This window comes from Grampus griseus (assembly GCF_964374135.1).
Source record: "Grampus griseus genome assembly, chromosome: 3".
Lineage (NCBI taxonomy): Eukaryota > Metazoa > Chordata > Mammalia > Artiodactyla > Delphinidae > Grampus > Grampus griseus.
In genome coordinates, this window is record NC_139019.1 from 144,351,534 (window position 1) to 144,376,183 (window position 24,650).

Consider the following 24,650-nt stretch of genomic DNA (forward strand, 5'->3'; position numbering starts at 1 on the left):
GATCACCTGGCTGAGGGAGTGTGTGTCATATTTCTCCACGATAAAGTTACTATTCCCCACCCTCCCTTTCTCATACTCTTTTGAAGGCAGTCACTATGCAAAGCCCATACATAAGGAGTGAAGAGTTACGCTCTACCTTCCTGAGGGCAGAAAATCTACATATATTCCTTAGAATTCTTCTGGATGGGTGATTTCTCCTCTCCCCATTTATTTATTTATTTATTCAATCATTTATTTATATTAGTATGAACTCATGGATATTTATTTTATACTTTGGTTGTAATCTGATACTCATTTATTTTGTTGCTCAAATTCTTTCAGCTTTGGCCATTAGGAGCTCTTTCAGTTGGCTCCCATGTCCTTTTGCCATTTCCCCATAATTGTCGTGTTGTTGTTTTGAGCACTTCCTTTCTGGCACAATTTATCTCATGCCCTCATCCTAGAATCAACCCATTTTTCCAAGACACCTTAGTTACTTTTTATTGGAGAACTGATTGGAAGCCAAAATCTGGGTTGCTTCTAGGCCCTCTCGCTAACAGAGCAAAGAAATATTTGCTTGTATAAAAACCTATGTATATTCACATATCAATAAATATTTCTATGTATATGTCCACCTGTATTAAGTGAAAGTATCTATATTAGGTTAAACATTTGTTCATACTGGTGTCTCTAACTCTAATCCATTACCACATGGGTCATGATAGCTTTCCCCATTGCTAGTCTGTAACGATATCGCTTGTCTTTCCACTGTTGAATTCCAATATACATGTGTAGTGATTTCAGAATTGTTAACCCATACCTCTGTGGGAAACAACTCTGTCAACCAGAGTCCAGTTCTTGTGTGCTATTCCTTTTGACTTTAGTCTCACAGACTCCAGTCATTTCAAGTCCACTTTGGTCAGCACCTTTTTCCCCATCACCTTCAGTAAGGTTGATTCACACATTCATCACAGTGTGCATTCCATTGTGGGATCCTCCAATTTCCTAAATGATATTTTTAATTTGCATGCATTAAGGTTCACTCATTGCACTGTCAAATTTTATGGGTTTGATCAAGGCATATGTTGTGCATCACCATTTCAATATCACACAGTATAGTTTCACCATTCTCAGCGACCCCCTCTCCCATGCTTCACCTATTTGACCCTACATCCCCTTCTCTTCGCTAAACCCCTAGCAACCACTGATCTGGATTATAAGATACAATTATGTTTAGCTTTGTAAGAAACTGCTAAACTGTCCTCCAAAGTGGCTGTACCATTTTGCATTACCATCAGTAATAAATGAGAGTTCCAGTTACTCTACCTCCTGAGCAGCAATTAGTATTGTCAGTTTTTAGTACTGTAGCCATTCTAGTAGATATGCAGTGGTACCTTATTGTTGTCTAATTTGCATTACCCTAATGAAAAATGATGTTCAGGATGTCCTTATATGCTTATTTGCCAACTGTATATCATCTTTGGTGTTGTGCCTCTTCAAATCTTTTGCTCATTTCTTTCTTTTTTTGTGGGTAGGAATGTTTGTTTTCTGAATGCTGTGTTTTGAAAGTTCTTTGTATATTCTGTATACAAGTGCTTTACCAGATATATGCTTTGCAAAAATTTTCTCCCAGTCTGTGACTTGTCTCTTCATTTTCCTAACAGTGCCCTTTGCAGAGCAGAAGTTTTTAATTTTAAAACAGTTCAAAAAAAAAAAAAGTTCAACTGATCTACTTTTTTTTTTAACATGGATCATGCTTTTTGTATCAAAAAAACTCATCCTCAAACCCAAGTCATGTAGATTTTTTCTCTTATGTCTTCTTCTAGACGTTTCACAGTTTTACATTTTACATTTAGGTCTATGATCCATTTTGATTTAAATGTTGCATAAGATGTAAGGCTTGTGTGGGTTCAGTGTTCTGTATATAAACATCCAATTGTCCCAGCACCATTTGTTGAAAACACTATTCTTTCTCCATTGAGTTGTCTTTGCTCCGTTGTCAAAAATCAGCTGACTATTTTCGAATGGGTCTATTTCTAGGCTATGTATTCTGTTTCATAAGTTTGTATGTCTAATATTTCACAAGTACCATGCTATCTTGATTACTGTAGCTTTATAGTAAGTCTTGAAATTGGATAGTGTAATTCTTCCAAGTTTGCTCTTCTTCAATCTTGGCAGTACTTACCTTGAAATGAATTCTTTTATTTCTAAATTGTTTCTTGAGTTCTCTGCCCTTCCTTTCAAATCCTACTCTTCTCTAATCATCTAATTTCTGAGTTTTTAAAATTCAGATTTATGTTGTTCTTTTAGAGTTTATAAAGTCTTAAATTTGTGTAGCTAGTTTTGAACCATCATTATAGTTTTCATCGGTTTTGTGGGTACCTCTTTCTTACATGTTTTCATTGTTTCTATGGAGATTATTATGTTTCTTATTCTTCATTTTTCTTATAAAAATTTTTTGTATGAGCTTCAATCATAATCCTCTTGGTTGCTTATTTCTTTTCTTTTTTTTTATAAATTTATTTATTGTATTTATTTTTGGCTGTATTGTGTCCTCGTGGCTGCGCATGGGCTTTCTCTAGTTGCAGCGAGCAGGGGCTACTGTGCGGTGCGCACGTTTCTCATTGCGTTGGCTTCTCTTGTTGCGGAGCACGGGCTCTAGGTGCGCGGGCTTCAGTAGTTGTGGCACAGGGGCTTTGCTGCTCCGCGGCATGTGGGATCTTCCTGGACCAGGGCTCGAACCAGCGTCCCCTGCATTGGCAGGCGGTTTCTTAACCACTGCGCCACCAGGGAAGTCCCGGTTGTTTATTTCTTAAATGAAAGAAATTTCCTTTAGTCTTATGAGGTAGGGGTGGGAAGTGATAGCTTTTTTAGCTTTAAGCGTCTAGAGAGCTCATTCTTGGGGTTGTTTGTTGTTGTGGTTAAACTAATGAAAAACATGGCCTTGTATTTTCTAAGATCTGCCTCTTCTGGTGATTTCTAGCACTTTCATTGAGGAGGTTTCTTTTCATTTCTACTACTGTACCTGTTCTGATTGACTAGTCCCCCAATTTTCTTATCAACGTTAGGCCTTTCTTTGGAAAACAGCCTTGTTTGTGGTAGTTTGAAGAATTTATAGGACCCAGAATACTCCAAGTACTATCAGTCATTATCACATCATGATTCTTTTGTTCTCACCATGAACTGGATCTAATCAAACTCCCTTCTGATTTGGCAGCTTTTCTCAGTTTGACCAGTGTTTTCCAGTGAGTACGTGTTGGTAATTTTATCAATCTCCTGTTCTGAAGGACTTCCCTCTGCTTTCTTCCACATAGATGAGACAATGCAACAGTCTTATAACCATCAGCTGTGCCCCTTTCACCCCCATCCACGTACACTCGGGAGGCAGGAGTTTACTGGGATACTCTGTCAACTAGCTTTATTGTAGATGCTGTGTGTCTTTGGTTTTGCTATCCTAGTTGTTCAGCATGTTTTTATTTGAGAGGGGGGATTTTCAAATATTTAACCAACCCTGCCTTCCTGGAATAAGCCAAACTTGGTTGTAATATATCCTTTTCAGGTACTGCCAAATTCATTTTGCTAATATTTTATTAGGAAATTCATATAAATATTCATGAAATATGTTGGTTGATATTTTCTCTTGAAATGCCTTATTGGGTTTTGCTTTAAAGGTTATGCTATCCAAATGACAAAAGTCATATTTTTAATAGAATGAGTTTATGATAAATTGATACTATTTATTTCTTAAAAGTTCGGTGCAATTTACTGGCGAAGCCATCTGAGCTTAGAAAGTTCTTAGTGAAATATTTTAATTAAAGGTTTAATTAGATTTAGGACTCTACTACTTTCTACTCCTTCGTGTTTCAGTTTTTAATTTCACTTAATCTCTAAAATCATTAAAATAAAGTTCTTCAAAATCTGCTCTTACTATCATTTTAATCTTTGTAAAATCCATAGTTATGTCCCCCATTTTATCCTTTATGTCAGTAATTTAGTCTCTTTCTTTTTTGTTTACTAATAAGTCCTGCTGGCTTTTATAATTTTTTCAAGAATGAAAGTTTGGTTTTTTAGAGTTTTTCTATTTCACATACTTCTGGTATTATTGATTTTCTCTCTTCTACTTTGTTATTCTTTCTCTAGCTTCTTATGATGGGTATTTTAATAAAGATTTTAGCCTTACTTCATTTTAAATATATACTCTACACAAATCAAATAACATGCTTAAAGGCTATACATTTTCCTGTGGGCATGGCTTTGACTGCAATCCACACTTTGTGATATATTGTGTGTTTATTAACATTCTGAAAAATATATCTTCCAATTTCAACGGTGAAATGTTCTTTGATTCAAAGGTTATTTAGAAGAATATCATTCAATTTCCAAATATTTTGAAAATTTCCACTTACTGCTTTTTGTTGATTTCTGTATTTCTACTGTGGTCAGAGAAAATACTCCTTATGACCGTAATTCTTTGATATTTGTTGAGACCTGATTTCTAGATCAGTATTTGATAAAAGTTCTGTATGCACTTGAAAAGAATGTTTGTTCTACACTTGTTGGTTGCATTGCTCTCCTTGTTTCACTTAGGTCAGGTTTGCAAACATTGTCATTAAAATATTCTATATTGTTACTAAAAATTTTGTCTGCTTGTTCATCAACTACAAGAACCATATCTTAAACGAGTATGAATTTGTCCATTAGTTCTGTTCAATATTTGTTTTCTGTATTTTCAGAATATGTTTTTAATATATACTATACATAACACATACATGCACACTATACATAATACATACATACATACTATACATAATAGTACATACAAACATAGATTTGCTGTACCTTCCTGGTATATTTACTCCTTTATCATTATGAAATATCCCTCTTTATCTCCATTAATGTTTCTTGTTTTGAAGTCTTTTATCTGTGTTAATACAGCCACACCAACCTTCTATTGGTTAGTGAGTTCATGGTATCATTTTCTATCCTTTTACTTTCAGCTTTTCTCTCTCCTTATGCTTAATGTTCATCTTTTGAAAGAATCATATAATTATTCTTTATTTTTTAATCCACCCTGGAAATCTGTCTTTTAATTAAAGTATTAATCATTTGCATACAAAATAATTATGATATATTTTTATTTAAATACATCATCTTACTATTTGTTTTCTTTGTCTCATTTTGTTCTATGTTCCCTTATTTGAATTAATCACATTTTTGGGTATCATTCTATGTCATTTCTCCCTCTAGTAGGTTATATATATTTTTAACTATTCTTTTCAAAAGCTATCTTACAGATTACAAAATGAATCTTTGATTTAATAAGGCAATAAACATTAGCACTATTATCACTTTCTGCATAATTCAAAGATCTTCAAACACAAACTCCATTGACCTTTCCAAGTTTTGTGCTACTGTTTCTATCCTAAGCTTCCTTCAATATAGAACAGTCAAGTCCCACCTCCTTCGTAACACTGACTTTTTAAAGAGACCAGGGCAGTTATCTTGCAGAATGTCTCAGCTACAGGATTCACTTGTTTCCTGCTGGTTTTATTTATCTTGTTCCTCTATCCTGTTCACTTCCTGGAAATCAGAAGCGAGCTCGAGCTAAATTGGCATATTTAGGCCATGCTTTGAAATTTATATTTTGTCACATCAGGGACATGATAATTCTAACCTCATAATGTTATATGGATTAAATGAGATGGCCTGTGTCATGACTAAGATGGCATCTGACACATAACAGGGAAAGAGCAGAGTTTCTCAACCTCAGCACTACTGACATTTTGGACTGGGTAATTCTTTGTTGTGGGAGCTATTCTGTACATTGTAGGATGTTTAGCCACATTCCTGACTTCTACTCAATACATGCTATTAACATCCTACAGTTTTGACAACCGAAAATGTCTCCAGACATTGCCAAGGGTCCTCTGGCGGGGAAAACTGGTCCCAGTTCAGAACCACTGGTATAGAACAAAAACCTAAGTATTTGATAAATATTCTACAAGTACTTACTATCACGCTTTGTGCAAGGCTTAGAGATTAACAGTTAAATGGAACATAATTCCTCATCTCCAAATACTCATAGTTCTGCGGAGAGACAATGAGGCAAACAGGGAATTAAAATATGGTATAAGTGCTATGATATGGCCCATAATGTGTTGTCATGAGGAAAGAGGCACCTAACTCAGCCTGGAGCAGAGGTCCTTTCACGGAGGAATAGAGAATTCCTGAGTAGAGACCTGAAGGACAGGATTCTCTGCCTTTTCCCTGTAAGCCTCAAGAGATTACACCCGTAATGACCATTCCAAATGAAAATAAACATTACAGAAATGATACAATTTCCAGCCTCTTTCAGAGTATGATCAGTAAAGATTAATTTACTACCAAATATAGAGACACAGGTAAAGTAAGCCAGTAGTGAGAGCCAGGGGTGATGGCACAATGAGCCCTCTACCTCTTCCGTTGTTAATAGCAAATACATTGTAATTTCCCACTCTATAGTCCTCGGTCTGCGGGCAGACTGGATAACCAAAACCAGATAAACACTAGTCAGGATCACATCACACACACCGACACTGAAAGGCCTTAAATGAGAGAGCCTGTCCAGCTGTACATACTAATCCAGCTACCTATACTTCCATTCTTCTTCCTGACCAAGTGCTTCTCAGCTCACTCGCAATATAAGTCAGAAACTGGCTAGCTGTTCACTAAGCCTGTTTCCTCTACTTCCAAGGCATATAGCTCGACTAGTTTCCTAGCCTCCCCTGCAGTTTACTGTGGCCACATGACTCAGTTCCAGCCCAAGGTATGTAACAGTAGAAGTAACATGTAGTCCTTCCAGGTCTTTTCCCATGAAAACCTCCCATGTACAATCCTTCCTGCTGTTTTTCCTTCCACTAGCTTGATGCCGACAAACACTGGTACCTTGGAAGCCACGATTTAAAGATGGCGGAGCCAGGGAACGGGAGGAGCACATGTCCCGAAGTCTCCCCTTGGAGCAGAGAGGCCCAGAAACCAGGAATGCTCTTATTGGGTTTTATATGAATAAGAAGTAAACTTCCACCCTGTTAAGCTATGAGATTTGAGGGTTTATCTAGTACAGCAGCTAGCATTACCCTCTTAATACACCAAAGCAGAGAAACAGCCAGGTTTACTCTACGACTGTAATCCTCTCAGTCCCTCAGATGTGCAAGGTATTTCAGCCATGTTGACCAACCCAAAGAAAAGCCCCTTTTGCTAGACTATTCCACGGATATTCCCTGGAGTTCAATGGGTATGTGAGAGGCTATTTGCAGGGCCATTGCTAAAGATCACACTTCATCGAATGCTTGCAGCAGAGAAATATGAAAGGACGTGGGCTTTGATGTCAGACAGATGTGGCTTTGAATCTTGGCTCCCCCCACTGACAATTCTTTGGCTTCATCTCCCTCAGCCTCTGTTTCTTCATCTGCAAAATGAGGGTAATCACACCTCACAGGAATTTTGCGGGGATAAAATAACAGATAGCATATAATATACTGGCATAGTTCCCAGCATGTCCAAGGTACTCAATTAGCTCTTTCCCAACAACCATGAAATTAATGAATTGGAAATTTATTTATACTTCTAATCAGAAGACTAAAGCAAGAAGTGTCCTTCTCACAAAGGATTTTGTATTTATTCTTCCACGTAAATGTTGAGTATTTCATACAAAGGAAGCAGGTTCAACAAGTACTTTTATTTTTTTTTCCCCTGGGTCTAAATAAGGAGAAGAGTTAACATTTTAAGAAACTTAAAAGTATAGATAGAGGCAACATTCATTATTTTTATCTCTATTTTCCCTTATAAGAAACTAAAATCATATTTTCAAACCAACAAAAGAACATATGCTGACCTTTGACCCAGAAGGAGAGCAATGAATGAGACAGTTCACAACACAGAGCGGGGAGTAAAGGCTTTTGCTGGGTAATATTCCCTCAGGTTGCCCCAGATGGAATGACTCCAAGGGAAAAGATGGCACATTACAAAGCTCATAAGTTGGTGGAGAGTCCTATACTTTACCCAGGCCTATCTCTGTAGATGAGATTTGGAAACAGGACAGGTAAAGATGGGAAGATCCTTAAGCTGGAGGAGCAGAGAGCTGTTGCAGGCCCGTCGCCCGAATGCAGGAGAAGGAGGCTGAAATATCAGGTCAACCAGGATACAGAAAGAAGCCTGGAAAGAGCCGCCCACCAGCATGACTAAGTGCTCTTGGGGACAATCCCCTCTCAAAGGGCAGAAAGCAAATATCCAGATGTTATGAGCTGCCAGATGTGATTAACCGAGCAAAGGGGAAGCTGCCCACTTAACTATCTGAGCAGCCTCCCTCATCACAGTGACCCGAGAGTTTTCTGCAAAAGCATTAATCAACAAAACGAATGGAGGCTCCATCCATCTCCCATCCCCACCCCTTTTGCTCTCTCCCTCTGTCAGAGTCAGAACAGTGGCCTATTTTCAAACCACTGGCAATGCACTCTCTCATGAAAATATGTGGGCTTCCTGACACAGGCTGATGCTCACTCAGAGAAGATGCAGGCACACCGAAGGCCTCGCCTACCCGCCTGTCCTTCCTCTCCCACGAGAATGGGGCAGAGGGGGCCCCGAGGAGAAGGCCTGAGGAGGGAGCCTGCTACCCATGTATAGGAGTAGGGAGTTTCTGATGCTAGTTTCCATGACAGGGATAGCTAACTGAGGTCCTTCTTCCCCCACAGAAGGGAAGGCTGAGGCTTGGGCAGGAACAAGCCCCACGTACAGCTACCAAGACAGAGCTCAAGGCTGGGAAGCAGAAAAACAAGCCCCAGATGCCAATTCTAGCATCTTTTAAAGAAAAAAAGTTTAAATGGGTTTCAGTGTCTCTTTAGCAGGCATCTAATGTGCTTTAAATATAATAGCAAACATTTTATTAAACACTGGAGCCCTTTTTTTTCTTAGCAAGGCCACAACGAAGCCAATTTACAAACAAACAAGGCTTTTCAAGAAAGGAGGTTGTGCTGTACTTACAATCGCTCCAGCTGCTTCAGATCCTGGAAGGCGCCTCTCTCGATGACGCTGACCTGGTTGTCTTCCAGATGCCTGGAACCACAAAGGCAGCAATGGTCAAGGACAAGCGGGCCTCAAGGATCCTCGTACTAGGCTGCAGGCCATGCAGGCATGGTCACTCAGCCCCTCCCTCGACCCTCGGATGGGCCCCCTCAGCCAGGATCAGTCTGGGGGGACAAGATAATTCACATCCCAGCTTGGTGTCACGGTAACCAGGGTTTCACCGCCTGCATACTTCTACCTGACAGATTGGTTTCCAAGCCTCTATTTTAAGAATGTTCTCAGCAAATACCCTCCCAAGCACTGCAGGATGTTGCACAGAAAAAGAAGAGGTAAAAGCTGCTTCTTATAAAAACCACACATATATTCAGCATCTCTTCCCTCGGAGCTCCCTCCTCCAAGGATTCAAAAATACTTCATTGAAAAGGGCCTTCTCTGCTCACTCTGTCTCTGGGTCACCTCGTAGAAAGGTGAAGCTATTGTTGGGTGCCTGCCTGTGCCGGAAACGTCACAAGCCCAGAGCCTGGCTGCTCCCAACATGAAGGTGATGGTCACAAAAGCTAAGTCCTCCCAGCCACAGGCTCTGCTGACCTCCAAAGTCCTCCAAGCAGATGATTAAAAGTTTGATTCATGCATGTGGCATATCCTAAGAATTGAGCAGACAATGAAACATTTGTTTCCCTAAGTTTGAAAAAAAAAATGGCAGCTTCAAATGGATTAGCTGAACAGTAGGAAAGAGAAGAAGTGAGGCTGCATAGTTTCCATCCAGGGCTGACCCTGGTGGCTGAATGGGACTTAGCCGGGATGCAGTTGTGATTGAAGGACGTTTCTTTGGTAGGTGGAGTTTAGAAGGGCTGTGTGGGTTCCTCTGGATCAGGCAGGAGGACGGGCGCCCTGAGGCACCTGACGGAAAAGCAGAAGGAAGGAAGAGTAGCCTTGAGGAAGCTTGGACTTCACTTCAGAATAACTCCTTGCACGCCAGCCCTCCACCTCTGAGATAGTTCATAACCCACTGCACTTCTTGGGCTTAACACTCAGGCCCTTGTGTTTATTTTCAAGTCCATCTTCCTCGCTGTGCCTAAGGACCAAGAGGGTAAGGTCTTCTGTTCATCATCACAGTCCCAGCCCTAACACAGGTGCCCAGCACAGCAGCCACTTCATAGACTTAGTGAATGAAGAAAACACTAAAGAGGACGTTGGACCACAGCACATACTGATTTTACATCAAGGGAAAGGCTAGTCCAGACACATGAAGTTTCCGACTATCAGAGCGATGGGGATATTTTGTATGGGCTCAACGATATATTTTATAATTTTGTGAATTTGTTGCAAACATTTAAAAAAATCGGGATATTACACACACATACACACCCCACAGAAGAAACTCCAAAATCAGCTCTCATATTTCCAAATGTCAACAACTTTGGATGAGGCCAGAGTCCTCATCCACTCTGATTCACACATTTATGTTCCTTCTGCCCCCTGTAGGCTGGTCTCATATAGGCTCCTCACTTAACATACATGGGCTCCCAGGAACAGAGGTTAAGAGACTTGCCCAAGGAGAAATTATTTGTATGAAGTCACACAGCTAGTGAGGGTGGACCTAACTCCCGATCTGGTGTGCTTATCAAATTTGGTTGAGAATCCCTTTTCTGATTTCTTACTAGCTGATGGCGTGCTTTTGAACTATCTAGCCAACCTCTCAGAGACTCAGTTTCCTCATCTGTAAAATAGCACAAATAAAACATTTCATAAGTCCTTGTAAGAATAAAAGTGGAATAAAGTATATAAATTATCTAGCCCAGGATCTGGAGTACAATCAGAGGCTTAATAAACGTTCTTTTCCTTCCCTTTTCTTCCTTTTCCATCCCGCCATATGGCAAGGAGGGCCTTGGAATGCTAGTAGACTCACACTAGCACATCTTGCTAAACAGGGAACCAGTTCAGTATTTGTGACTGGGGGTTTGTTCAGCTGGGTTTTTACTATCAATCAATCCATCATAGAGCTTGCTGTCATTACTTCCCAATTGTTACAAGGGGCAACACTATAGGGTGGCTTAGTGTCACATTCCCTCAGGGTTTCTGAAGGAGTCTAACTCCAAACTCCCATGAGGAATCTCTTAGTTCTGTCCTAATTAATCTAACACTACCAGCTTCTTTCAGAAAGGGGAATAGAAGGGATGGTTGATACCTGCCCCTCCTCCTCTTTGCTCAAGCCCTGGGAGGCTAACTTTTACCGGCTTCGTCAGGAAGCTTCCTTGACGCTGGTTTCCTATTGGGTTCAACCAACCAGCAGGAGATGAGAGGGTGGGAGAAGAGGGAGTGAGGTGGGGGTTTATTCCCAGCTCCCTCCTTCCCTACCAAGTCACTGCAGGTGGACTGCATTCCTCTACCTAAGACCCCAGGTGCTAACAGGCAGTCCTTCCTTTGCTGGGCTCAGGTAACCACTCCCTCCCGCTGGTCCTTGAGGCTCAGAGGGGACTAGCGACCAACGGTTGTTGCTAGCCTCAGGGAACTGTGCCAACTAACTCTTCCTGGTTTCTCTTAATCTCACCCACACCTTTGCAAATAAATCTTTATTTAGCTCTCCTCATTTGTCCTGCTGGGATCCTGACTGGTAAGGTAGCTAGGGTCTCTTCTTGATGTACTTCCTAGACCGATCAGAATCCAGCCTAGTACCCGGTCTTTAAAGGCTCAAGAAATAACCAACACTTGATGAATAAATGGATCACTGAATGAATGAGCTGTGAACTTCCCATCCAGACTTCTAGGCTGCGATGCAATTCAGGAGTTTGTGCTAAAACCATTGCTATCACTCTCATTTTACTGAGCAGATGCAGGAGACCCGGGGATCCAGGAGGGGCTGGACACCCAGAAGGGCTGACTATGGCTTGAATCTGTTCTGAGTTAGAGGGATACAGACCGTGCTCATTTTCAGTTCTTTCGGCATTGTTATTTTTTTACTTTTAACACTGGATCAGAATCGGAAATCACCCCCATGTGATGATGGCTGGGGTGGAGTTTAACTCTTTAATTAACCCCATTTGGGATAAAGCTGGTTCCCACATTGTGGGCATACTTGCAAGAGTTCTCGCAACAGACTACTAAGAAAGGGAATATAATTGATACCACCAGAAGAGACCTTTTCCTATTCCTGCCCCTTGGAAGAAAGAATTGTTATAAGCAATTCTTATATCTTCCCCCTGAATGTACTTTATTTGGGGAAAACCTCTGGATGAAGCCAAAGTTCCCCAATCTCCATTTTATTTGCTTTCGCCCATTCACCTGCACCGTATTAACAGTTCTGCATGGAAATGGGTGGCAGGCTCCAATTATTCAAGACGACCGGGTCTTTTCTGGTTTCACTATAAATTGTAAATAAGAAACAGATACAGGGAATACGCCGAGGTGTGATGAAAGCTTTTCAAAAAGATAGTTGTCTAGGTTACTCAGCTAAAAAGAACAGACCGAGGGAAAATACAGTTTAAACGTCCGGATACTTTATTGGTGTCAGTTAGAAAGCATTTCAGCTACCCCACGTAGCAGATTCTTTCACACTAATAAAGGGCCACTTGAATGGGATTGTCTTTGAGTTGCTAAGGAAGATAATGAAACACAGTATATTAATAGAGTCTATGAAGTGAGGGGAGGGGGAGGGTTTCAGCACTGCTTATCAAAATAAGAAGAATGTACCAATTAACTGAAAAGATAAACTGTAGTCAAAGGAATGTTGTAGACCATCCAGAGGATATTAATATGATCTTTTGTGATTATTTTAAACTTTCTATTTGCAGACAGCAGATATGGAAATTGGAATTTTTACTAGTCTTTCTGATGTAATGGTAAGAAAATCAAAGGGTTGTTTTTGACTTTGTTAGAAAAATGAAGCATTAGCTGAAATTTCTGACTTGTATGAAAGGACATTTCTCACAGATTCTGGGGGAAAAAAATGGAAAAAAAATAGAGAAGTTAAGTGTTTGTTCTTTAAGTTGGTAAGTGACCTGGAATCAGGAGTTTACTGCCTATATCTCTTTAATGAAAATCCCCCGCCTGTATCCCAAGCTCCATCTGATCCCCACACACTTGTCGGAGCTGCCAGTCATTTGACAGACACATGACTGCTTGGGGCAAAAGAAAGACTTGGCAGAGGGTAGGGTCTTCCCTCCAGGGATGGGGGGAGGGGGGGTGCACTGGCCAAAGACCAGAGACCACATCGAGGGGAGAGCATCTGCTAGCTGGAGGCCCAGCCCTCAGATCCTAGCAGTGCCACACCCTGTTGCTCAGGGAAACTCCGCTCAGCCACTTGCACATCACGCTGCACTTACCAAATTCCTAGACTATCACCTTCCTGGTTTTCTAAACTTCCTATAACACAAATGAACAGAGGCACTGCATGGAGGTTAGAAAGCACACATTCTGGCTTCTGAGTCCTCCTCCTTCAGTTCCCTGCTATGTGGAGTTGGGACCACTTAACCCATCTGTGCCTGTTTCCTCTGGGCAGATAAGGGTTAATAACTATGTAACAGAGCTTGGTCTGTGGAAGGTACCATATATACATCAGTTATCATCATCATGACCATCTACTTCTCAATCAGGAAAACAATGAGACACAAGTAATGTTCCACAGGTTTCAGTGAGAATAAACACATTGTGCGTGAAAGTGTCAAAATCATAAAGCATTATATATGTAACTATTAGGGTTAGAAGGACTTCTAAATACTTGTTATGGGTCAAACTGCATGCCCCCCAAAATTCATATATTGAAGCCCTAACTCCAAATATAACAAAAAGTGACTTTATTTGGAGACAGGGTCTTTACTAAGTAATCAAGTTTAAATGAGGCCATTAGAATGGATCCTAATCTAATAGGACTGGTGTCCTTATAAAAAGGGAAAATTTGGACACAGAGACAGACATGTGTAGAAGGAAGACAATGCAGAGAGACCCAGAGACAGCTATCGTAAAGCCAAGAAATCCCTGAGGCCACCAGAAGCTAGAAGAGAGGCCTGGACCACATCCTCCCCTCAGAGTCCTCAAAAGGAACCAACCCTGCCAACACCTTGATTTTGGACTTTGGAAACTGAAACGATAAATTTCTGTTGTGTAAGCCCCCCAGTCTGTGGTACAAAGTTACAGTAGCCCTAGAAAACTAATATACTACTCATTCCCTATTTTACAGATGAGAAAAGTAAGGCCCAAAGGAGTACAATAGGGTACGAGGTCACATGGGCAGTTAATTCTGAGTCAGGACCAGAACCTAATATTTCCAGTCCCCAAAATACAACTCACTGTATTATAACGGGCTATGAGTAAAAAGAAGGAGGTGGCTTTAGATACCAAGACTTTAGCTGCTACTTCTAGCAAAAAGCTGCCAGCCAAGATTCCAGGACACGACAAACACCAAGGCAGGGGCCCGATTGCCCAGGCTGCACTCCAGGTCTGGAGTCACATGTATGGGTCAAAATCACCTTCTGAGTAAAGAAGGAAAGAGGGTCCAATTCTTCCTCTCTTGTACCTCTGAATGTCTGAGACTCGTCAGTGCACAAGAATTTGGGCAGCTTCTTATCACTCAGATTTAGGGATGGATGAAAGTGTTCAATATTTAGCAATGAAACCTGATATTTCTTGCTCCCCTGCTGCACCAATTCCCCTCTCTAATTTTGCTACCTGTCTGCACAGCTGCAAGCGTTCAGCAAGAGCTCTGACCCTGTCTGACTCTCTCCCTCCTTCCTCCCCTCCTCTCCATTAAGCAACAAGATAAATAACTTTTGTCTTGATTGCTCTTTTAATTCACAGGCTGAGGGAGAAATTATCATCTCTATGGAAGGGAAGCATGGTTAGCCAACCTGACCCTGCTGTCATCCTAGAAGCTGGGCATGTTGATTTATTTGTGTATAACCTTCTGTGTTCCCTGTCACTGGAACTGACTTCTTCCATTGGTCTAGCCCAGCCTACAGCATGGAGACACAGAATGAGACAGCTGGGGAAGGAAACCTGGATGTACTAATGAAGGGCTTTCTGCTGCAGAAGGGCGAATTCTTGTTGTCCAGTGCTTGGGGGTGTGATGTCAGGGCAGTGGGACATTTTCACAAGGCTGAAGAGCTGAGAGTGAAAATGCATTGGAGAGCCACGCGTTACTTACAAGACTCGGAGGTTCTTGAGTCCAGCGAAATCGGTCTTGGTGATCCTGGTGATGTTATTTCTGTCCAGGTCACTGCAATGGAGAACAAATGTGGGTCAGATTTTTGCAGGTTACACTTATGGTCTATTTAACCCAGACTGGCTTAAGCTGGATGGACGTTGCTTGTTAAGGACAAGGCAATTCCCATGATTAATGATATTCCCTAGAGCATGTCCAACCAACCCCAAGGACATTGTATGGAATAAGCTAGCCATTATGTACATAGTAGAGCCCTGGTATGTTTAGCTGCCTGGCTTCTCTTGCCCCTTCTTCAGATAACAAATTTTTCTTTGGAAGCCCCCCTCCCCCAGCTCTTGGATCATATCATACAAGTGGGGCTGACTCCTCTCCCCAACTCTGGAGATGGGCACCTGATCTAGGCCAGGCTTATAAGCATCTTCACTCCCTGTGACCACAGTAATTGTTTCAGGAGTACATACATGACTCAAATTCCCAACAGCTTTCGCTCCACTGGAGTTGCCAGAAGCTATCTAGCTACCATGAAGAGAGAATTTCCAGAGTCAGGAGATGAAAAGAGACTGGTTCTGGTGCTATGCTATGAGTAGCTGGATCCACCCATGCCTGATGCCAGAAACCTCTGTATTTTGAGATTATGTGAGCCAATCTATCCCATCTCCCTTATATTTTGTCCGAAATCAGTTTGAGTTGAATTTTCTACCACCTGAAACCAAAGGAATCTTGACCGACTTTGGTACCCACCTAGGTACTTCTCTATTTTCCAGCTAATCTGCAAACTCTCTGAGGGCAAAAACCATGTCTCATTTAACTCCATAGCCCAACATAGTAGAACATGTGCCTGACAAGAGTAATCTCATACAACAGGTAAAAGACAGCTTCATGGATTAATCCTGCCCCAATTTGTAGGCTGAAGCTCCCGAAAATGGCCCTAAAGAGAAGAATTTGCCATGGAAGAGCTCAAAGCATTATGGTGGCGTTGGTGTCCAGGAGAAGGAGGCACCTTGGATGGTAGAAAACCAGAATTAGAGAAAACCAAAGTCAAGAAAGAACTTGTGAACAATCGTATAAATACTGTGTTCACTAAAGCTATCTATGAAGACGGGATACAAAAAAAAATCTTTTTAAAAAAGGACCATGAATAACATGTTACAGTTTTTAATAACGGAGGCTGAACAATTAATTCCTATTTACCATGTCTCCTTGATCAGAAACTTTTCAAGGTTTTGGCCAAGTTGGAGTTTAGCTTTGCTTCCTGCCAGAACATTTAGGTACTAGAAGGCCATTTTCCCAATGATGGATCCCATCCATACGTTCACTACTTCTTTGGTTCTCCTACTCAGGTCCTCAAGTTGCCATCCTGTTATTATGCCTCAGAAAGACCTGTGAGTTCTCAAGTTGCATAAAATGAAAAGGGAAACAATTTTCAGATTCTAGCACTCTGTATAAAGAAAAATCAAATTGGAGGAGGGATTACTCTCCTGATTTCAAAAAGTCATACTGAAATAAAAATCAAGTGAGTCCTGGAGCCCCCTCCCTGGGGAACCACCTCCCTTCATCATCCAGTTTTCCTGTATCTAAAGTAACAATCATTTAGATTATTACAGAATATTGAGCAGAGTTCCTTGTGCTATACAGTAGGTCCTGTTAAAATAAATAAATAAATAAATCCAGTAGTGTGAATATGTAAATCCCAAACTCCCAAAAAATGTTAAAAAATACAGTAACAATCAAAGTTGTTTCTTTTTTTTTTTTAACATCTTTATTGGAGTATAATTGCTTTACAATGGTGTGTTAGTTTCTGCTTTATAACAAAGTGAATCAGTTATATATATAAATATGTTCCCATTTCTCTTCCCTCCTGCGTCTCCCTCCCCCCCACCCTCCCTATCCCACCCCTCTAGGTGGTCACAAAGCACCGAGCTGATCTCCCTGTGCTATGCGGCGGCTTCCCACTAGCTATCTACCTTACCAAAGTTGTTTCTTAACCAGCTTGTGCTGGAGAGAGGCAGCATTTAGACTTCTCAGACTAAGCTGAGGGCTGGTAAAGGAGAGCAAGAGTCACACGGGGAAATAATGAAAGCTGTTCACGCAAGGAGTGGACACCAGCACACAGACAGGAATCTGTGTGTGCTCATCATCACCCCGAGTTCCTTCTTAACCCCCATCTCAACTGGGATGGATGTCTGGGGACCGTGACAACTGAGAATATGACAATGCAACCAAGGGTTTAATCACCAGGGCACAGCGTGGTAACTCGGCAGCTTGCGTCAGCGGCTGCGGCACTGATATTTTCAATTAATATTTATTTATGAAGGGGCACAAAGTGTGCCGCTGAAATGCCGAGGACTTGGAGGCATGGGTTCGGGTGGGGACTGTGGGGTTGTCTCAGGCTCAGAGTCAGTGTTTGGGAGGCTGAGCTTCAGAGGGAAGCAGCCATGAGTTTGAATGCCTGCCCTGCCACTTCCTGAGTGACTGATGGGCAGTTCGCTTCATCTCCAAGGCTCAGTTTCTCCAACACCCTCTAACTGACGGCGACAATCCTGACCTCAAGAGTTTTTACGAGGGTTAAATGAGATGACGACGCATACACAGTGCTTATCAGGCACTCGTTAAATAATCGTGGCAGCTACCGTTACTATAATTAGTTGAGTGACAGCACCAAGAGTGGTCCCCTTCTGCTGCCTCTCCTGTGCAGTGTGTCTAGGACACCTACTTCCCTGGTATCTGGCTACAGAGAGAGGGTAGGGAGAGAGCTCTGTTGTCTGTCTGCCCCAAACCCCACCACCACCCCTGCCCAACGCGCACACTGCCAGGGAGGCCAGGGAGCATGTGGGTTTTGGGTGACACAGGTCAGGGTTCAAATCTGTCCCGCTCCCCACTCCTAGCTGTGTGAATCTGAGTCACTGACTTAAGTTCTCTGAGCTTCCATGCTTTACATAACCCTCTCCTGCTTGCAGACCTTGGTTTGGTGAGGACAGAGCCTGGATTGCCAACCCGCTTGGCTGAAAATGGGAACTAAGGAAACTGACACTGAGAAGAGGTTGCACCACCTCATGTGCCGTCCCTTCCCCAGCCCGGTCATCCCAGGCCAGGCTCCTTAGCCAGATTTCTCAGCCTTCAGCTCTGTCCTTTGAAGAAATCAGTCTACTTTAGCTCAGTATGAGCTCTGAACCATCTGCAGGCACGAATGATCCCATCTGGGGTGATGTTAGATGGGGAAGCCATTACAGCATCTAGATCGGGGGTAGGGTGGGGAAGTGGGGCCGTTTCATCAATAAAATATGTCTACAAACAGTTCCTTTGACACACCTGTCCTCAAGAGGTGGAGTCTCTGCCTCTTTCCGCTGAGCCTGAGCAGGCCTTTGTGACTGCTTGGACAAAGAGGATTCTGGCAGAAGCGATGCTGCAGAACTTCTGAGGCTAGATTAGAAGAGGCAAAAAGTGACCGCCTGGCTGCTTCTCAGAGCACTTGCATTGGAGCCCTGAGCTGCCACGTGAGGTCAGAAGACCTGAAATCCCCAATGGTAAGATCATGTGAGGGGACCAGAGAGAGAGAGAGAGAGGCACCTGAGGAGCCCCATCTGGTCCAGCCCTGGCTGTTTGAGTCTTCACAGCCTAGAGGTCAGGCGTATGAGTGCAGACGCCTTTGAGATTCCAGCCCCAGCTACCATCTGACTGTGACTTACGAGAAATTCTGAGCCAGATCGCCCAGCTGAACCACACTCTTGAATTCCTGCCCACAGAAACCATGAGAGGCAATACTAAAGCGAGTGCATATCTTTAAGCCATTAAGTTTTGGAGTGATTCGTTTTGCAACAATAGAGAGATGGAAGAGAATGGAAGAGAAATATTTAATGTCTGAAGAGTTAATTTACCATGAACAATAGAACTCCATTCATATGACTCTCAATGGCATGTCCTTTCTGAGGCTTGCCTGCCACTCTGGAGACCCTCAGTCCTGTCATTATGGCCAACGATGGCTCAGAGGGGCACATGTCACTGTAGGGATGAGATGAGAACCGGCCCTTCTCTCAGGCTCTGAGAAGAAGAGACTGCATAATTAGGGTTGCCCATCCCTCTAAGTGGGGCTTAGGATGCCATGGGAATCACCATGGTATAATATTAGTGTTCACAAATGTGGTTGCCATGCATTGAACACTGGGGCAGAGACTGGCAAGTTGTCCACCGCACCATTTTCCTTCTGTCCAGTGCACAGAGATAGACCACATTTCCCAGCTTCCCTTGCAGGGAGGTGCAACCATGTGACTGAGTTTCATCATTATTACATGAGCACAAGTAATATATGCCACCTTCAGGCCTGTTCCATAAAACTTCCTGCCCAATCCTACATGGCAGATAGAAAGAGCCTGACTCCTTGAATGACTGCATGCAACTGAGATCTTCTTCCCCTGTCCCCCCATTTACCCATATTAGACTCAGACATGTTCTAGAAATAACCCTTAAGTCACTGAAATTTGGGGACTATCTGTTATAGCACTCTACAGTGATGAATGCAGTATCTTTGAGTCAGGAGCTTTCTAACCTTTTTCTTTTCCTTCTCTTTGCAATAGTTCTGAAAGGTAAGTATTACTACCTTCCTTCAACAGATAAAAAAATACTGAAGATCAGCCTTAAAAAGATATTTGCTGGGCCCAAACTATGCACCAGGCACTGTACCAAAAACTTTATGTTTATCCTCTCTAATCCAGTCAGCAATCATATGTAGTAGGTACCTTAATTATCCCATTTTTCACATGAGGAAGCATCCTAGCTTAGAAGATTTTATCGGTAAGTCAAATTGCCACGAGGTCATACAAGCAGTAAGTGGCAAGGTTGGGATTTGAACCCAAGCTCTTTGAATGCAGAGGCCATCTTTTTAACCATCACATCATGCTGCCCATCTCTAGCTAGGGTCTACGCATATTCTACTATATCAGGGTAACCAATGACTGCCAGAAAAGTGAATGAATAAATAAATAGAACAGAACAGAATAGAATTTACCATCATATGTCTTAAAGAAAGTGAAGGGATACTCCTAGTGGCTTTGCTGCTCCCCACTCCAGCCAAGTTGGTGCATTTTTTATCCCATCTCCCCTGTGAGATCTGGACCCGTACAAGCGCTGAGCCCCTCTGCAAACTCCAGGGGAAAGTGCTTTCTTGCTGTTTTTGCCCATGTCTGGTTTCTACCATGTTCCTCATCATCTACCACCTCGCTTTCATAAACAGGCATCACCATGGTAAACTCCTGCATTATTTTTCCCCATCACAATCAGTGAATCATACACCAGTGCTGTGACTTGGAGCTCTGCGGTATTTCCACATCTGTTTGACACCTTTGGTGGGGTGGGGAGGAAGTGCAATTCAGAACAACACTGGAAAAAATGAAACAAAAATGTTCCAGGGCGGACCACTGTCCTTATCTTGGCATGTGTATATTCATCCTTCTTTTGATTCATTATCTGGCATCCTTGCAAAAATTTTTTTTGCCGTGGCACATTCAGGAAGGGCAAGGAGCAAAAAACAACCCGCAGTGAGGCAGCATGGGCTTGGAGAAAAGAGCTTCAACTATAAACTCAGAAGATGTGGATCTGAGTCTCCACTTTCTCACTTCTTAGCTATGGGACTTTGAGAAAGTCACTTAACTTTATAGAGCCCCAGTTGTTGGTATTGTTGATGAAACTTTTATAAAGTATGACCCAAAATACCAGATCCACGGGATTGCTATGAGGCTCAAGAGGTAAAGTATGTGAGGAAGTGCTTTCTAAACAGCACTGGGAGTGGTTAATTTTCACCCACAGCCAACAACTGGTAGGGAGAGGATGCAGAGGATAGATTAGCACTGGCTTCACAAAAGATGTTTATCTGTGATGGTGAAACATAGAGTTAGAGAATACACCATCAGTTCAGATCAGACTTTAAGACCACCTGCCCTCTGTATGACCAGTGTATACAGAGCGCCGCCTTCTGGGTTTCAGGAAAGAAGATAAGGTCTCAACATACGGTGAACTTGTAAGGGCTGCCCTACAACACAGTAGTCCCTAAAGCAGGGGTATACAAGTGGAGATTAGTCGTTGACTCATGTTGAGCATGATGCCTAGGGGGCCCTTGCGACAGGCAGGAGGCTGGATTCACGACCCGTAAAGTCCTGACCATTTTGAGATCTCCAGTTCTCATATCTGGGGTCCCAGGCCAAGTGGGCTGAAAAATTATGGCTTGGTTCTTGCTGTCAGAGAGCTTGCAGTCTAGCTGAGGAGACGGACTAAGATTTACGAGATACTTAGAGAACGATGTAAGAACATGCAAAATCAAATGTTGAGAGATGTGGTCTACAGTCGGTGGGGAGTGGGCAGTCAGAGATCTGAGAGAGACGTCACAGCAGGAACTCAGGGAGAAGACCCCCTGGAGCGGATGGGAAGGAAGTGAGGGGGAGGGGTGACAGCAGGGGCCGCGCAGGGGTCACAGAGAAGTGGCGGGTCTGAGGAGGGGCCGGGCGGCAAGCCCCTGAACAAGCCTTCAGAGGGTGTGAAGCGCTCACATGAAGATCGCGTCGCCCGATTTGGGGAATCCCGCTCGGGAAAGGGCAGGAGGGGCCCGAATTAAGATGTCTCTTGCCTAGCCTAACCCCTTGTCTATCACCAGCAAAGAAGAGGTTCCAACCAAACCAGAAGAAGCTGGCAAGGGAGCTGTGGCCTCAGTTGCAGTTATTCACCTCTCTCCACGCTGGGAGGCTGACCTGAATGGACCACATTGCAAGGCTGGCTCCTGGGCCCTGTTGTCTTTGAGCTGGGCAGGAGCTGGGAGGAAGGGAGAAGAGGGAGGAAAGGCACTCACTCTCCCGGTTGCCACCCTGAGAGGTCACCCAGGTTAGCCAGTGTCGCCACCCAAGGTCACAGCTCCTCCTCATGACTGACGGCTTCCTGCCCCAGAACACTTGGCCTCCTCTCCTCTCTTCTGGTTTAGGCGACGGTAGCTCCATCGCCTCTAGTCCTGACGCGATTGAGCCCTGGTTCCCTGAGCCACACCCACACCTCTGAAATAGCCCCTTGTAAATCGACCCTCCTCAAATAACCCTAATTTGAGTTTTTCTACCTGTTCTCTATTTCTGACAGATTTACCATTCACTCATTCATTCATTCAACAAACATATCTTGACCATTAAGTTTCAGGTCCTGGACTAAATGCTGGGAACCAAGGGTAAACTGGCATCGTCTGTGTCCTTAAGGAACTCAAGAGTTTAGTGGGGAAGAAATAAACAAAGGGTCAAATACCACAGACTGTGGTAAGCATCCTACACTAGGGGCTCACAAACATTTTCTTTAAAGGGCCAGATAATAAATAAGTTAGATTCTGCTGGCCATATTTTCTATTGCAACATTTGACTTTGCTTCCTAGCATGAAAGCGGCCACAGACGATACACAATCTAATGGGTGTGGCCATGCTCCAATAAAACTTTATTTATAAAACAGGATGAAGGTTGGATTTGGCCTGGAGGCTACAGTGTGCAGACTCCTGCTCTAGACTGTGCCAGACAAACACAGGGCGGATAGGGGAGGGTGGGATGCATTGGGAGATTAGGTTTGGCATAAATACACTACCCATGTATAAAACAGATAGCTAGTGGGAACCTGTGATATAGCACAGGGAGCTCAGCTCGGGTGCTCTGTGATGACCTAGATGGGTGGGATGGGGGGGGATGATGGGAAGGAGGCCCAAGAGGGAGGGGATATATGTATACGTACAGCTGATTCACTTCGTTGTACAGTAGAGACTAACACAACATTGTAAAGCAATTATACTCCGATTAAACAAAGAAAAAGCTTATGGGAGAGTATAGAGGAAGGAGTACTGAGTTATCCGGTTTTCAGGGTCAGGAGAGGCTTCTCTGAAAAGGTAACATTTTAATTGAGACCTCAAGAATGACTTGGCCATAGCCAGGTTGGTTGGCATGGGAATATGTGGGAGGGAGAAAAGAGGATTTCAATAAAAGAAACAGCATGTATAAAAACCCAGAGGCATTGCCTCAGGATAACCACGAGCAGATTTGTTTAGCTGTTACTTTTGGCATGTTGCAGGGGAAAGTGGGACATTCCTTCTTTCCCTCCTTCCTTGGTTACTTCCTTCCTCCCCCTCTCTCTCTCCTTCCCTTGCATCCTTCCTTTCTTCCTACAGCATGCCTTTATTAAACACCTACTCTGAGCCTGGCACTGTGCTCATGGCTAGGGTATTGCACAACCCCCGAAAGAGTCCTTTCAGGAACTCTGTGATTCCCGCCATGGCCCCTGCTGTCACTTTTATTCTCTTGGAGAGTGTGGCAGACAACTTCTAGGGCAGCCTCCGGATCCCTGCTCCCTGGTGTCAGCACCTTTGTGTAATCCCCTCTCCTTGAGCGTGGGCAGGGCCTGATGGCTTGCTTCCTGCCGACGTAATACCGCAAAGGGGACAGGAGGTCACTGCTGTGGTTACATTACATATGACTGGAGTGCCTGCCTTGCTAGGGGACCCTTTCCCTTGACACCTGTGATGAAGTGAGCAGCATGTGAGGGAGGCCAGGCAGGCAAGGGACTGAGGGCAGCCTCCACAACAGCCTAGGAGAACCTAACGACAACCCGCCAGAGCCTGAAGCCCACAGTTCCGACGGGCTGCCAGGGGCTGACTTCTGCCAACAACCTCAAGAGTCTGGAAGTGGGTCCATCCCCAGCTGAGCCTTCAGATGAGACGACAGCCCCAAGCAACAGCTGAATTGCAGCTTTGTGAGACCCTGAAGCAGAGGCCCCCGGCTAACTGTGGGGTAATAAATGGGAGTTGTTTAAAGCTGCCAAGTTTGTGGTAAGACTGTTGAACAGTCAGCAAAAACTAATACAGTGGGACACAGGCAACCACAAATAGATGGCGGAACTACAGGCTACAAGGAAATAACCAGGAAATCATGCCAGGGTGAGGTGACGAGAAGAAAGATGGGGGTGGGAAGAAGCAGGAGCGCTAGCAAAGGTGGCCAGGAGGGGCCTCTGTTAGGGGGAGAGATTTGGTCCAAGACTCAAACAAAAAGGAGGAGCCAGATGAGGGGACGGGCTGAAGGCAGAAATTTCCAAGTGGAGGAACAGAAACACAAAGACTTTCTGAATAGAGAAAGCACTTCAAGGGCCTAAGCAATAGAAAGGAGGTCCAGGTGACTGGATTGGAATGGCCCCAAATGGGACATAGAGGCAGGTGGCACCCAGACTGGGCAGCAGTCACGGGGCAGGCTTCAGGTCTTCAGCAATCAGAACCGTGGGGGGGGGGGGGCGTCAAGCAGCGAAATGACTTAACAACCCTCAGGCCCCTTTCCCTAACATCAAACCTGCTCCCTACAACCAGATTAATCTCCCCAAAATGCCAGCTTCTCTCCCAGTGCAAGAGCATAGCAGCTGGTGGGTCTCATTGCTGTTTTCAGCCTGCCTCGTTTAATTCTTTCC

General features: G+C 43.4%; 1 protein-coding gene across 1 annotated transcript in view; it reads right to left on the reverse strand.

Annotated features, from left to right (window-relative positions):
• Window positions 1-24,650, reverse strand: part of SLIT3 (slit guidance ligand 3) — a 598,723-nt gene that overhangs the window by 539,162 nt on the left and 34,911 nt on the right. The window contains exons 2-3 of the mRNA XM_082650871.1: window positions 15,179-15,250; window positions 8,998-9,069 (exon numbers count right to left, since the gene is read on the reverse strand). Coding sequence (XP_082506997.1) covers window positions 8,998-9,069; window positions 15,179-15,250 — 144 coding nt within the window. The remainder of the gene's footprint in view (window positions 1-8,997; window positions 9,070-15,178; window positions 15,251-24,650) is intronic.